The sequence below is a fragment of the Lepisosteus oculatus genome, chromosome 3 (assembly GCF_040954835.1).
Source record: "Lepisosteus oculatus isolate fLepOcu1 chromosome 3, fLepOcu1.hap2, whole genome shotgun sequence".
Classification (NCBI taxonomy): Eukaryota; Metazoa; Chordata; class Actinopteri; order Semionotiformes; family Lepisosteidae; genus Lepisosteus; species Lepisosteus oculatus.
This window is the reverse complement of record NC_090698.1, coordinates 27,257,959-27,270,151: the sequence shown is the minus strand read 5'-3', so window position 1 is coordinate 27,270,151 and position 12,193 is coordinate 27,257,959. Positions and strand designations below refer to the sequence as shown.

General features: G+C 37.9%; 1 protein-coding gene across 1 annotated transcript in view; it reads left to right on the top strand.

Moving 5' to 3' along the window:
• wrn (WRN RecQ like helicase) overlaps positions 1-12,193 on the top strand; it is a 52,958-nt gene that overhangs the window by 1,042 nt on the left and 39,723 nt on the right. Inside the window, exons 3-13 of the mRNA XM_069187070.1 lie at positions 14-105; positions 2,491-2,612; positions 2,830-2,975; positions 3,577-3,725; positions 4,227-4,376; positions 5,087-5,129; positions 8,731-8,836; positions 9,434-9,839; positions 10,325-10,399; positions 10,615-10,756; positions 11,647-11,722. Coding sequence (XP_069043171.1) covers positions 46-105; positions 2,491-2,612; positions 2,830-2,975; positions 3,577-3,725; positions 4,227-4,376; positions 5,087-5,129; positions 8,731-8,836; positions 9,434-9,839; positions 10,325-10,399; positions 10,615-10,756; positions 11,647-11,722 — 1,475 coding nt within the window. The 5' untranslated portion in view covers positions 14-45. The remainder of the gene's footprint in view (positions 1-13; positions 106-2,490; positions 2,613-2,829; positions 2,976-3,576; positions 3,726-4,226; positions 4,377-5,086; positions 5,130-8,730; positions 8,837-9,433; positions 9,840-10,324; positions 10,400-10,614; positions 10,757-11,646; positions 11,723-12,193) is intronic.

Here is a 12,193-nt window from a genome sequence, read left to right as displayed (position 1 = left end):
TATTTTTTTCCAGTTTGCAAACCTATTTTTTATTCAAACGCGGCCATGGCGGACAGAAAACTGCCTGGATGGATGTCGAACGATAAAAGCAGTGAGCAAACCAAGGTAAAAAGACTCACGTGTGTGTTTAGTCCATGTTAAGGATCCCGCGCATCAGTTGTTGTTGTACCTGTAACTTGAAATAGCTTTGAGGAGATGACGGTGTCAAGTCTACCACTAGTAAATTAATATGTATAGTTTTCTGCAACAGCAAAGAAAAAAAAATGTTGCTTATCATTCGATATGTAGTACAATTATTAGACTTGGGCGTGTCTAGATTATATTATGGCCGTTTATACTAATTTGGTTATGATTATGTATGCATCTGCTTCAGTAGAGGTCGTATTCAAATAAAACTGACCTCGATTCTCAATACACGCAGAGCCAACGGTCAATGCACACTTGTTTATTCAGTTCTTTTCCAGCTACTGTAAGTGAAAGAACAAATAATTTGTATTCAAAAGGAATAGAGAGCCGTTACTATGAGGAGGAAGGTATTTTTTATTGTGACCCGTCTAGCTCACTGAATTTTTAATAACTAATCAATCCAAGTTTTCATCCAGTTGTTTCTAAAACAAACAGGGTATTCAGAATCGGTGAACATGACTGGTTAAATTCCACACTTTGTGCTAAAATGTGCTTTCTCAGTTCTTGTCTGTTTTAAACACACTTCCCTGGAGTTTCCAAATGTGCCTCCTGGTTCATGTTTCACTACTGATTCTGAAGGCGTCCTGTGGGTTCACTTTGTCACTGGTTTTGAGAATTTGAATACTGGATTCAGATCCCCTTATAGTCTTCTTTCTTTAAGACTAAAAAAGTTTCCATTCTGTCAATGTAGGGCATTTCTTTGAGCCTGGGAATGTATAAGGACTCTCTTCTTTGGAGTGCCTCCAGATTGGCAATGTCACTTTTTAATATTAAAATATATTAAATACAGTATAAGTAGCAAATTATATTAATGCCATCTCAAATATCTTTTGAAGCTGTTTCTTCCATTATTTTATTTTGGGGAAAACCCAGTTTCTCAGTGTAGTTTGAGGATTTCAGAAGAAGTGGCACATCAGTTTTAGCTTATGAGTTTCTTATTTTTAGGATCCTCTTGAACTAGAGACTTTGAGATAATGCCATCTTGTTGGAACTGATTTTTTAAATAAAACACTGATGCTGTTGTAAATGAACAATTGAAAGCCTCAGGTGGCAATCTAAATTGGTGAATTTCACTCATAAAAGAGTGGTAAGTTCCAATTGATGCTCAGCGTGCACTTTTAGTAGTAAACCATGTAGAGTAAAACTGAAACTTCATTACCCTCTTTGAAAAGAATAATTTTTTTTTTGTCAGTGTCCTCAGTTGTCAGTGTTTGTTTATGTTCACAAACATAACAAGCATATTGATTTTTGTTCATTCACTTTGAGACTTGAACGATTTTAAATACACTGTATAAATTAGTCTCTGCACATTTTTGTTTGGCATGACAGCTGCAGAGGAGACTCATAATAAATGAATGTCTCTCTGCTTTGACTTGTTCCCAAATAACACTGCTACAAGATGTTAAGGTGCTATTTTGCTTGCATTGAGTGTATACTATGATTAGTATTAATTCTTAATTAATTCTGGTTTGTGAGGACTGATGTTTTTAAAGTGGGGAAGATAGTGGTTTTCTGTGTCAAAAGCTAGGATAAAAGTAATTCACTTTTGTTACAAAATGTTTATAAATAAACTTTACACAGTGCTTTTCTGGCCTCTCCATTCAAAGTGCTTTACAGGTAATGGTGACTCCCCTCCACCACCACAAATCTGTATTCCCCCCCTGGATGATGCAATGGCAGGCATAGTGCACAAAAACACTCACCACACATCAACTATTAGTGGGGAGGAGAACATAGTAACAAAGCCAAGGAGGTCATGATTGGTACAGGAGGAATTTTTGCCAGGACACTGGGGTTAACGCCACTACTCTTGTCTATTTTCTATTTTCAGTGGCCCTTGAGCAATTTGATTGGCAATTGGCGTAGTTTGAAGTGGATCCTTTGTATCTTCTGAAACCTAGATCTAAGCTACCATTTTAAATCTGGGCCTATCCAAATGAACAGACTGTAATATTGTTTGAATAAAATATTAGATTGATCTTTGAGGCTTTCTGACTTGTCATGAAATGTTGCAAAGAATACATTTGCTAGAAAGTCAATGATCTGTATTTTTACTACTCAGACTCCAAGTTCTCTGTGTTTGTATTAGGTGTTTGTATAATTTTGCTTGTGCCAAAACTCTGTTTTGTTGAGTTTCATTTGAATGTCTACTCACACAGATGTTCTTGGTGACCGGCTGTCTAGTTAGGGTGGGCTATTGAAATTCCCTTTTTTCTTTCTTTCTACTGTTCAGTGTGGAATGAACTTGGACTTGTTCCTTTAAAAAAAAGTGTCATGCATTTCTCTTTCTCCTGAATTTTCCAGGAGCTGTCAAGATTTCACAAGAAGAATGTTTTGGAAGATCATCTTCCTTATCTAGAATTCCCTGGTTCTGTGGTTTACAGTTATGAATCCCACGACTGCTCTTTTTTGTCCGAGGATTTGAGGTACACTTGCAATATTTTATTCTCTTTTAATTGAGACAAATTTAGGCAACACATTGCTAAATGCGAAAACTTGAAGATCTCTTATTGTGGCGGGGGTGTCCAGTTTTCAGTGTGTGCGTTTACTCCGATTCCTTGCGAAAACTGCCTAAGGGCTTTGTTGCCTTTTGAAAATTGTTACTTTGGTGCATCTGGTTGATTTGCCTTTGTTGTGATTCAGAACCGGCCTCACCCCAGGATCAGCTGTAGGGTTTGATATAGAATGGCCACCAAGCTTCATCAAGGGGAAAATGAAGAAAGTGGCCATGGTTCAGCTGTGTCCATCAGAGGACAAGTGCTACCTTTTTCACATTTCTTCTATGGCAGGTTGGTACAGTAATTTAGGGCGCTATTTGTTTGTACACGCCAAGTTTGTTCAGCAAGCAACATTGTATCTGTCTGAATTCATTGAACTAGTTAGTGGGAAACAGTTTTCAGGCTGTGCTGTATGTAAATTATTGTTGCTAGAGCAGAAACTTGTCTGAATGTACATTTTTTAGGGGATCAGGTTGTCCTCAAATGTTTACCTCTTGTCCTGCATTACATCATGGTGTGAAAAAACTAAATCAGTTTTTAGAAAGTTTAAGGTGCTCCTGTAAGCTTTTCTGCTTTTGATAAAATGGTTTAGCCCCCTGAGTTATCGCTACACTCAATGTATATGAGCAAAACTCCTTTATTTAAGTAAAGGATTATTTAAGATGTTAAATTATGACACTTATTATGCCACTGTGCTACAATTGTTACTTATGTTGTTGTCAGAATTTTAAAAGAAACTTTCCATAGAATTCTTTTGGTTGCCCAAACGTCAAGTTTTTGTGATCTACCCATAGATTTGATTCTCATGTTAGAACTGCCATGTTTGTAGTATACTGGATGTCTTCATGACTTCATGTCATAAGCTGAGTATTAACATGCCAGCACTTTTCAGGATTTCCTGCTGGCCTGAAGAGGTTGCTCCAAGATGAAACTATCAGAAAAGTAGGGGTTGGAATAGATGGAGACATGTGGAAACTAATGAGTGACTTTGACATCAAAATGAAGAGCACTGTGGAACTTGGAGATTTAGCTAACAAAAAAGTAGGTGTGCATTTATAATTTTTTTTTGGTTTGAATTTGGTATTTTTATCAATAATCTGTAAAAGTCTACAGGTTTGAGACTTTGTTACCTTACCTTTGTCCCTGGAGTTATTTTCAATAGTGGGTGGGTGTAAATAATTTTATTGTTTTATTTTAAGAGAACCCTGTATTTTCCTTCAATTTGTCTGCTGGAGCTTCTTTAGCAAAAACACTCCATTGCATTATAAGATGCAGTTTAAGGACTGCAGGATTTCTGTTTTTACAATCTAAGTAAAACTGTTTGAATTACATTAAATGAAACAAATAAACGTATTTCTTCTTTGGAAGGATGCTCTAAGTTACTTTCCTACTGTAAATCTACTATACTGTATATTTTGTGTCCAATAACAATAACAAGGATAACAAATTGTTAGTTGAAATGGCAGTTTTCACAAATCCTGACCTGCCTTTGGTTAAAGGGCTACAATGTTTTTTTTTATTTTGATATGTTACTTGGTGCAGCTCAGATGTCTGGAAAAGTGGAGTCTGGACAGCCTTGTGAAGCACCTGTTCCAAAAGCAGCTTCTGAAAGATAAGTCAGTTCGCTGCAGCAGGTGGGATGACTTTATTCTAGCCGAGGACCAGAAGAAATATGCAGCAACCGATGCCTATGTGAGTTTATGCAGTCTGGCATCTTTACTGTTCTCTTTTCTGATCTGACTTGATAAAACACAGATCTGGAGAAGATTATATCCATCCATTTCTTTTAGTTGTGATTGAAATCCCTTTATGTGGTGCCTTGCGAAAGTATTCATCCCTTTCCAATGATGCCCCATTTTGTTTTATTACATGTGAAATTAATTAATGACAAAGAATGGCACCTAGATGAACTGGCATAAAATGTTCAGTCTTGTGTAGAGTGCTGATTGAACTCTGTGGCCCCTGTGGGCCACGTTTGAGACTGAGCCAAGCTTTTAGTCAACTGGGGCCAATGTTTCTCATGTAGCGGCACACGGCTGGACACAGCAATGACTCCTAGGGCCAGACCTGCGACCTTGCAGCAACACCAGACTCAAAGAGACGGGCATATTTGAGGACTGCACGTCTGGGTCCTCATCTTCCCAATGCTGAGCAGGAGTGGTTGGGAGTTACATTGAATAACACTTAAAATAATAATTTTGAATAACATAAAATAGAAAAATATTGTTGATTCTAGATTGAAACAAACACTACCAACAACACTGCTTCATGTTTTTATCTGAGCAACGTGTTTATGTTCAAGTCTTTTAATGCATGGGAATGCCACTAAGAGGAAATTATTCAAATATCTGTAAGATGTACAGTATATGAGGTTAACATAAAATTTATTTTTGTGTGATCAGGCTGGACTCATTATCTATAAAAAGCTGGAGAAAATGGATTCTGGTAAGTTAGAATACCACGGTGGGTTTCACTCATTGTGGTCTATTTCCAAGAACAGTGTTCTGTAATATAGAGCCTTAATACTGTAACAGAAAAATGCAAAATGCCAAATATTATTACTCTCTATCTTCTTAATCTACATTGTACATTGTGTACAAAGGCACACAGCCTTTGGTAATGCTTTAAATTAGAGGTTGTTAATGCCATTTATAGATGGAATATATTACTAAAGCATTCACAGTGATTTGGATGTAATGAAACACACTTCTGCTGTAGGCTAATTGTACAATATGTTAATAACAAAACCCTTATCCTGACCAGAGCCACACCTCACCTATACACCTAACCCTAGTGTAGCATAAAGTGTATAATAGATATTAACAGTCATTTTATATTTCATTTACCAAGTTTAATTAAGCAAATCCTAAAATATAAACCAATCTTATGTGCTCCTAGACTAAAACTTCAACACAGAAAGAATTATGTCTAAAAAAGTCACTCTGAATTGCAGCGAGAAAAAAAGCATACTATGTAATCATTGTTAAGTTTCACACTGACATTTTTTAACTGCAACAGCTTCGAAGCTGATATCTGTTGTGAGTTTGGAAAAACTATTTCTTAGAAATTGTTTTTTTTTGGTGCCAGCAATGAATTTGGAATGGAAGGACTAAGGTGAAAATGATACACATCTTATTCAACTGCTGTGAAGATGCTTATATCCATATTATACTAGAAGTGGGTAACTGAATAACTGGCATTCATTTTCAATGATTTTCATTTTATTTTAAGCCACAATGTAATTACACATTATGATCTTTAAACAGTGTATTAATCCATTTGGTCATTTTTATTGCCAGAAACATTTTAACACGTTTTTAACAATAGCTGAAAAATACTGTAGGAAGATGCCTTTGTTATTGAATTGTTTTCAGAACTAAGGTGCCAAACATTACAAACAGTGATCAGTGGAAAATGAATATTCATGCTTTAGAATAAAGGGGATGAAAATGATTAGCTCGTATTACCTACAGTTTCATGTTGCATTAAATGGTTCTTTGGGTTTTGTGCGGCTCTTTATGTTATCTTGTTGTTTTTCAGATATTTAGGAACAGTGGCAAAGACACAATGTCAGTTATAAAATTTGTGAGCCAAATTAAACATTCTCACAAATCAGAGCCTTTTTGTTAGAACTGGGATGAACCTGTTTACTGTGTGAATAGCACCCAGATGGAATGTCATGCATTAAGATGCTTAATAGCGCTTCCTTATCCAGCTGTCCTTTTTACTTGTAACTGCTGAATTGTATACATTGTTTCATATTGTAGTTTGTTTTGTGTTTTTATGTTTAACATATATTTTGAGTCTTTTTTAAATGCAGAAGCTGAATGAGTGTCAATAAATAATGGGATTTGAATACTGTTTTATGGAGGGATATGAGTTATTCTGACATAGTCAGTCTGTGACTCTTCTTCTTCTTCTTTCTGTCCTGGGGTCAGCTGCTTTGGTTGCTCTTCTCCACTTGTCTCTGTCGAGGACATCTTCCTCACTCACTTCACATACCTCCATATCTTTTCTCACACAATCTATCCATCTCTTTCTAGGCCTGCCTCTTCCCCTGTTACCTTCCACCTCAAATTCCATCTAATCACAGTCTTGTACATATTGCACTTTAACTTTCTAGGAATTTTCCTGTCACAGATTATTCCAGTAATTTTTCTCCACTTATTCCATCCAGCTTTCACTCTTTGTTTTACTGCATCCAGTGTTTCTCCTCCCTTTACCAGTTTTGATCCAAGGTATTTAAAGCCATCAACCTGCTTCAGTTTTTCTCCATTTGTCTCCTCAACATTGGTCATAGTATCTCCTCTTCTCTCCATTACCATTATTTCAGATTTTTCTGCATTCATTTTCAGTCCACCCTTTTCCAGACTCCTCTGCCATATGAACACTTTCTCCTGTAGTTCTACTTCTGAATCTGCCATCAGTGCCACATCATCAGCAAAGATGAGTTCCCAAGGCACTTTTGTTCTTACCTCCTCTGTCAGTGTGTCAACAATGTTTATAAAAAGGAAAGGACTTAGTACTGATCCTTGGTGTACTCCAACTGTGATTTCAAACTTTTGTCTCTCCCCGTTGTGTGACCACCTTCTTAGTTGCATCTCTATGGGTTGCTTGAACTAACTTCACCATGCTTTCTGGTACTCCTTTCTTCCTCAAGCACCAATACACCACCTCTCTGGGCACATGGTCATATGCCTTCTCCAAGTCCAGAAAGGCCACATACAGCTTTTTCCCTTTCTCTAGTGTCTTCTCCTGTTACTGTCTCATCACAAAAATGGCATCTGTTGTGCTTTTCCCCACTCAGAATCCAAATTGTGAGTTGTGGACCCTGACTATCTTCCTGAGTCTCTTGTCCAGAATTTTTTCCAGGATTTTCAATCCATGTTCCAGAAGTTTTATTCCTCTATAGTTTTTACACTCCACTGGGTCTCCTTTCTCCTTGTAGATGGTAACCATACTGCTTTTTGTCCATTCTTCTGGAATTCTCTCTTCCTTTGCAATATTGGTTAACAGTCTCGTCAGCCACTGAATCCCCTCTTCATCGAGGTTCTTAAAGTGTTCTGGTGCTATTCCTGATGGTCCAGTTGCTTTGCCCACTTTCATCTCTTTGATAGCTTCTGTCACTTCCTTTACTGAAATTTCTTGGATTGGTCCACACACTACGTCTGCCTCCACTAGGTTCTCCCTCTCATTTTCTACATTTAAAAGATTTTTGAAGTACTCCAGCCATCTTTGCTTGATCTGTTCTTCTTTAATCAAGACTCTGCCTTCTCCATCCTTGAGTACTGCCACCCGGATAATATATTTTTTCTGTCTCGCTCTATGTTCAGCAATCTTGTAGATTTGGTCCTCTCTTTCCTTTGTTTCAAGTTTCTCATACCATTCTTTCCAGGCTCTTTCCTTTGCTCTTGCTACACTTCTTTTTGCTACCTTTTGCTACCTTCTTTAGTCTCTTATATTCTTGTAATTCTCCAAGGCATCTTTCAGTGCCTTGTATGCTTTTTTCTTTTCCTTTCTTTTCCTTCAGTGTTTCCTGAACTTCCATATCCCACCACCACTCTTCGTTTTTCCTCGGTTTTCCTCCTCTTGTCTTTCCACAAACCCTGGTAGCAGCCTCTTCTAGGATGTGGCTCATCTCAGTCCACTCTTCTTTAACTGAAGGCTCCTCTGTTTCCTCTTTGTTGTTTTTCATTTCTCTCACCAGCCTGTTGAAATCTACTTTGTTATCTCTCAGTTTCCACACTTTTGTTCGTGCTGGGTGTTTTTTCTGCTTTATTCTTCACTCCTTCAATTTTGTGATGTCCATCACCAGTAGCCTGTGTTTTCTGGTAACAGCCTCATAGGGCAGGACTTTAGCATCTTGGACTTTCGCTCTATCAATTTTTCTCACTAATATGTAGTCTATTTGGGTATCATGGCCTCCACTTCTGTATGTCACCTTTTGCTTATAATTCTTCGTGAACCCTGTGTCAAGAAGTCACTTTGTGACTCAAGCATGCAAAATGTTTAATTTTCTTATGTTTCATTACGTGTCTCCTAATAGGTGGGATAAAGTTGCATCTAGATATCAAGGAAAAGCTCATGCAGTTCTCCAGTGAAATTCAGGAGCTGGCTGGCCAGATTCCTGATAAAATCAGTGACACGAAAAGGTTTGAAACTTTCATAAACTGTTGCATATACAGTACATCACTTAATTTTTTCAAACATGATATTCAATGGTGATTTTACAAACATGCTGTGATTGATGGTAAAAGAAGTGAGGTTTAAAATCTCTATTGCACTATGTGTTTTGTTTGGAATATGGAACAGTTTTACATTGATGTTTTCTCATTATTGCCTAACAACTCACCTGTGCAATGAACAGTGAATGCTTCTTGAAATTGCTGGCATTTGAAATTGAATTGAATTACCACAGGAAATCCTAAGAAATAAGAGGTTTTTCTATCTCAAGACCTGACAGATCAATGGAACATGAATGTTTTGCCTCTTATTTTAAAAAAGTTGAATTGTTTCACAGCATGTCTTCCCTTGATCTTTAATATAGAAGTAGCAGAATTTGTTTTGTAAACAGCAGACCAGATTTGTTGTTTTTATGTCTTCCTGACATTGATTGATCTGAGATGGAAATTAAGGAGCTCTAATCAAATGCCAGTCAAGTTTTCTTTGCAACGAGAGTGTTCTGCACTTTGTGACTATTGTTTTTTCAAATGTTGTTATGCTCTCTCTCTGTTGATTGGCATACCCAGTGCTGCCGAGCTTGTGGACGGTATGGCTGAGAAACTGGGGGCTTTAAGACGGCTGGTGTTTGGGGGCAGTTCTCAGGTTACAACAGAAGAAGAACATGATCCCGAATTGTGCAGAGAGAAAACCTGCAGCACCAAGGACACTCAGAAACCTGACGGCAAGACCCAAAGAGCTGCCTTTGAATGGGGAATACCTGGAGCCCACGATCTCAGTCATTCGATTGTGAAGCCCGTCAAACTTTCTTCAGGCGACTTAGAGCCAGCGGAAGCTGAGAGCAAGCCTCAAGATTATAAGTCAGCTTCTAGGGAATGTGTCATGTCCCTGGACATTTCTGAGTACGAGCTTGATGAGCTGGAGAGGCAGGCTATGCAGAAAGCTATGGAAGAAGAGTCTATAATGGAGCACCAGGTAAGGGAATCCCATAGGATGCTGCGTGTAGGAGTTTTCTATAAGGTGTTGTTGACGTAAGTAGATGGAGTAAATAAAGAGAAAAAGAAACACACTGGGTGTACTTTTGTTTCTATAGTGGCGAAATAGTTTTGCCAAATGCTATCACATCCTTGCTCTTCATTATCCCACTCTCACTCTGTAAGTAAGAATTCCATTGTACCAGTACCGGTTACATATGGCAATAAAGTTCAAGTTCAAGTTCAAGTACTTATCGTTAGTTTCTCCTCTGGGAGAATTTGCACCAGTGTGTCCCTCAGTGTATTGCATTATCGTTTATGGCCAGCCTGACTGTGACCCTGTGGTTTGAATGTTTAGGAGTACTCTCATCTGTGCTGCATTGCCCGAAGCTTTTGTAACCAAAGGAAATCACAGCAGAAAGTATTTGCGTACTAGAAACATGTAGCCCAGTCACAACCTGTAACAACCATTATTTCCATTATTAGGCCGCAGTGGACGAAGGAGCTGACCTGTCCTATGTTGTTGAAAGTGATGAAGAACTGGAACGTGAAATGCTTCAGGTACTGAAGGATGTGCAAATGCTGTATTTGTCACAGGCTCACCACTAGTCATTGGAGCTTTTAGTTTGTGGACATCTTGTTTAAATCAGGCTTTGAAGTACAAATTCATCATAATGCCATTTACAGGCAAGCTGATCTCTGTTAATTATTATGTTGTTTTGTGAAAAGTCTGGCTCTCATCACTTTGTTTCTGATATGGATTCTTCTCTTCCCAGTGTATGGATGAGATGGACGAGGGGAAATGTTTGGACAGTGAACTGTGTGGAGGTGACCAGAGCAGAGAGCAGACAGATACCATAACGGTCAAGGAAGAGGAGGAGGATGATGAAGGCATTGAGGAAGAGGAGGAGGAGTTTGGTAATTGTTTGCTTCAGTCATTTGTCTACTCTTTGTTTGAAGAGTATTGAATTTGGTAAATAGAACGTCCTGGTAAATTGTGTTTGCCTTTATCGAATTCTACAGATTTTTCAGTAGGTTTCTTTCAGTGTATGCATTATTAGATGTAGTTCAGGTGGGTAGCTGCGTCAGCATGCGTAGGCTGCAAAGGAACAAGTAATAGGTTTATTCCATGCTGAAAAAAAGAAGAAAGAGAACACAACGTTTCGGCCGTGGAGCCTTCTTCAGGTGTGAGAGAGACAGGGCAGTAGGCAAAGGTAAAGTAGCGGGAAAACAAAGGTTGGGAGGGAGGCCTCTCTTTCTGTCCCCTGCTCCCGCCTCTCACTCCTCCTCCCTCCCAACCTTTGTTCTCCCGCTACTTTACCTTTGCCTACTGCCCTGTCTCTCTCACACCTGAAGAAGGCTCCACGGCCGAAACGTTGTGTTCTCTTTCTTCTTTTTTTCAGCATGGAATAAACCTATTACTTGTTCCTTTGCATTATTAGATGTAGTTGGGTTGTCAAAAGGCATTTTGATATCTGTTGTCTGCTTGTGAAAACTGGCTTTAAAATGTCGGTGTTTACTGGGATATTGAAAACCATTCTTGTCTATAACATCTTGGGCTCAAAGCACAAAAATAAAGAGGATAGAATTCAACTGTGATCAAATTATTGATTTTTGAACCTTACTTAAATCACATATGTCTTATAAATCCTTCACAGAAGGAAAAACCTCTTTCAGTACACTGAAGTGTAGTGGTTACAGTGTGGTGTGAATCTTAATCTTTTGGCTTCAATTAACAGAAGCAGCTGTGAATATTTTTTTTCTGTTGTTGACATGTTGGATTGAATCCACATTCATGTTTCCTCTAGATCCTTCTCTCCCTGAACCAAACTCCAAGCAAATTAAATGCCTGAAGACTTATTTTGGCCATTCCAGTTTCAAACCGTGAGTATTGATCTTAAACAATGCAAGTATTTTTGCATGTGTTTTTCCAAACAGCTTAACTGCACGGATAGGTTTAGAGAAACTAAATTTGAAGATGTAATACAAATAGTTATTAATGTATCCACAATTTATTACAACACTTCCTGAAACTGCATCAGTAAAAAAACAACTGTTTCTTTTGATAAGAAAAGTTGCATTAGGCATTAAGTAACAAACACAATCCACACATTATATAAAAATACATGCTAAATCAGTAGAAACTAATTGACACCAACTTGATAATGGCACACTCATCAGACTTGTAGTTCGGCTAAGTACAAAATGCAATTTTATATAACAGTAGTTAATTAAAAGCTTTTTATGACCGGTTTATTAAAGAATAGATGCAAATCTCCCTTCTAAAAATTGTGAAGAACATGTAAACAAAATAAAGCTATCAGGAACAAACAACAAAAATCATGATCATCATTA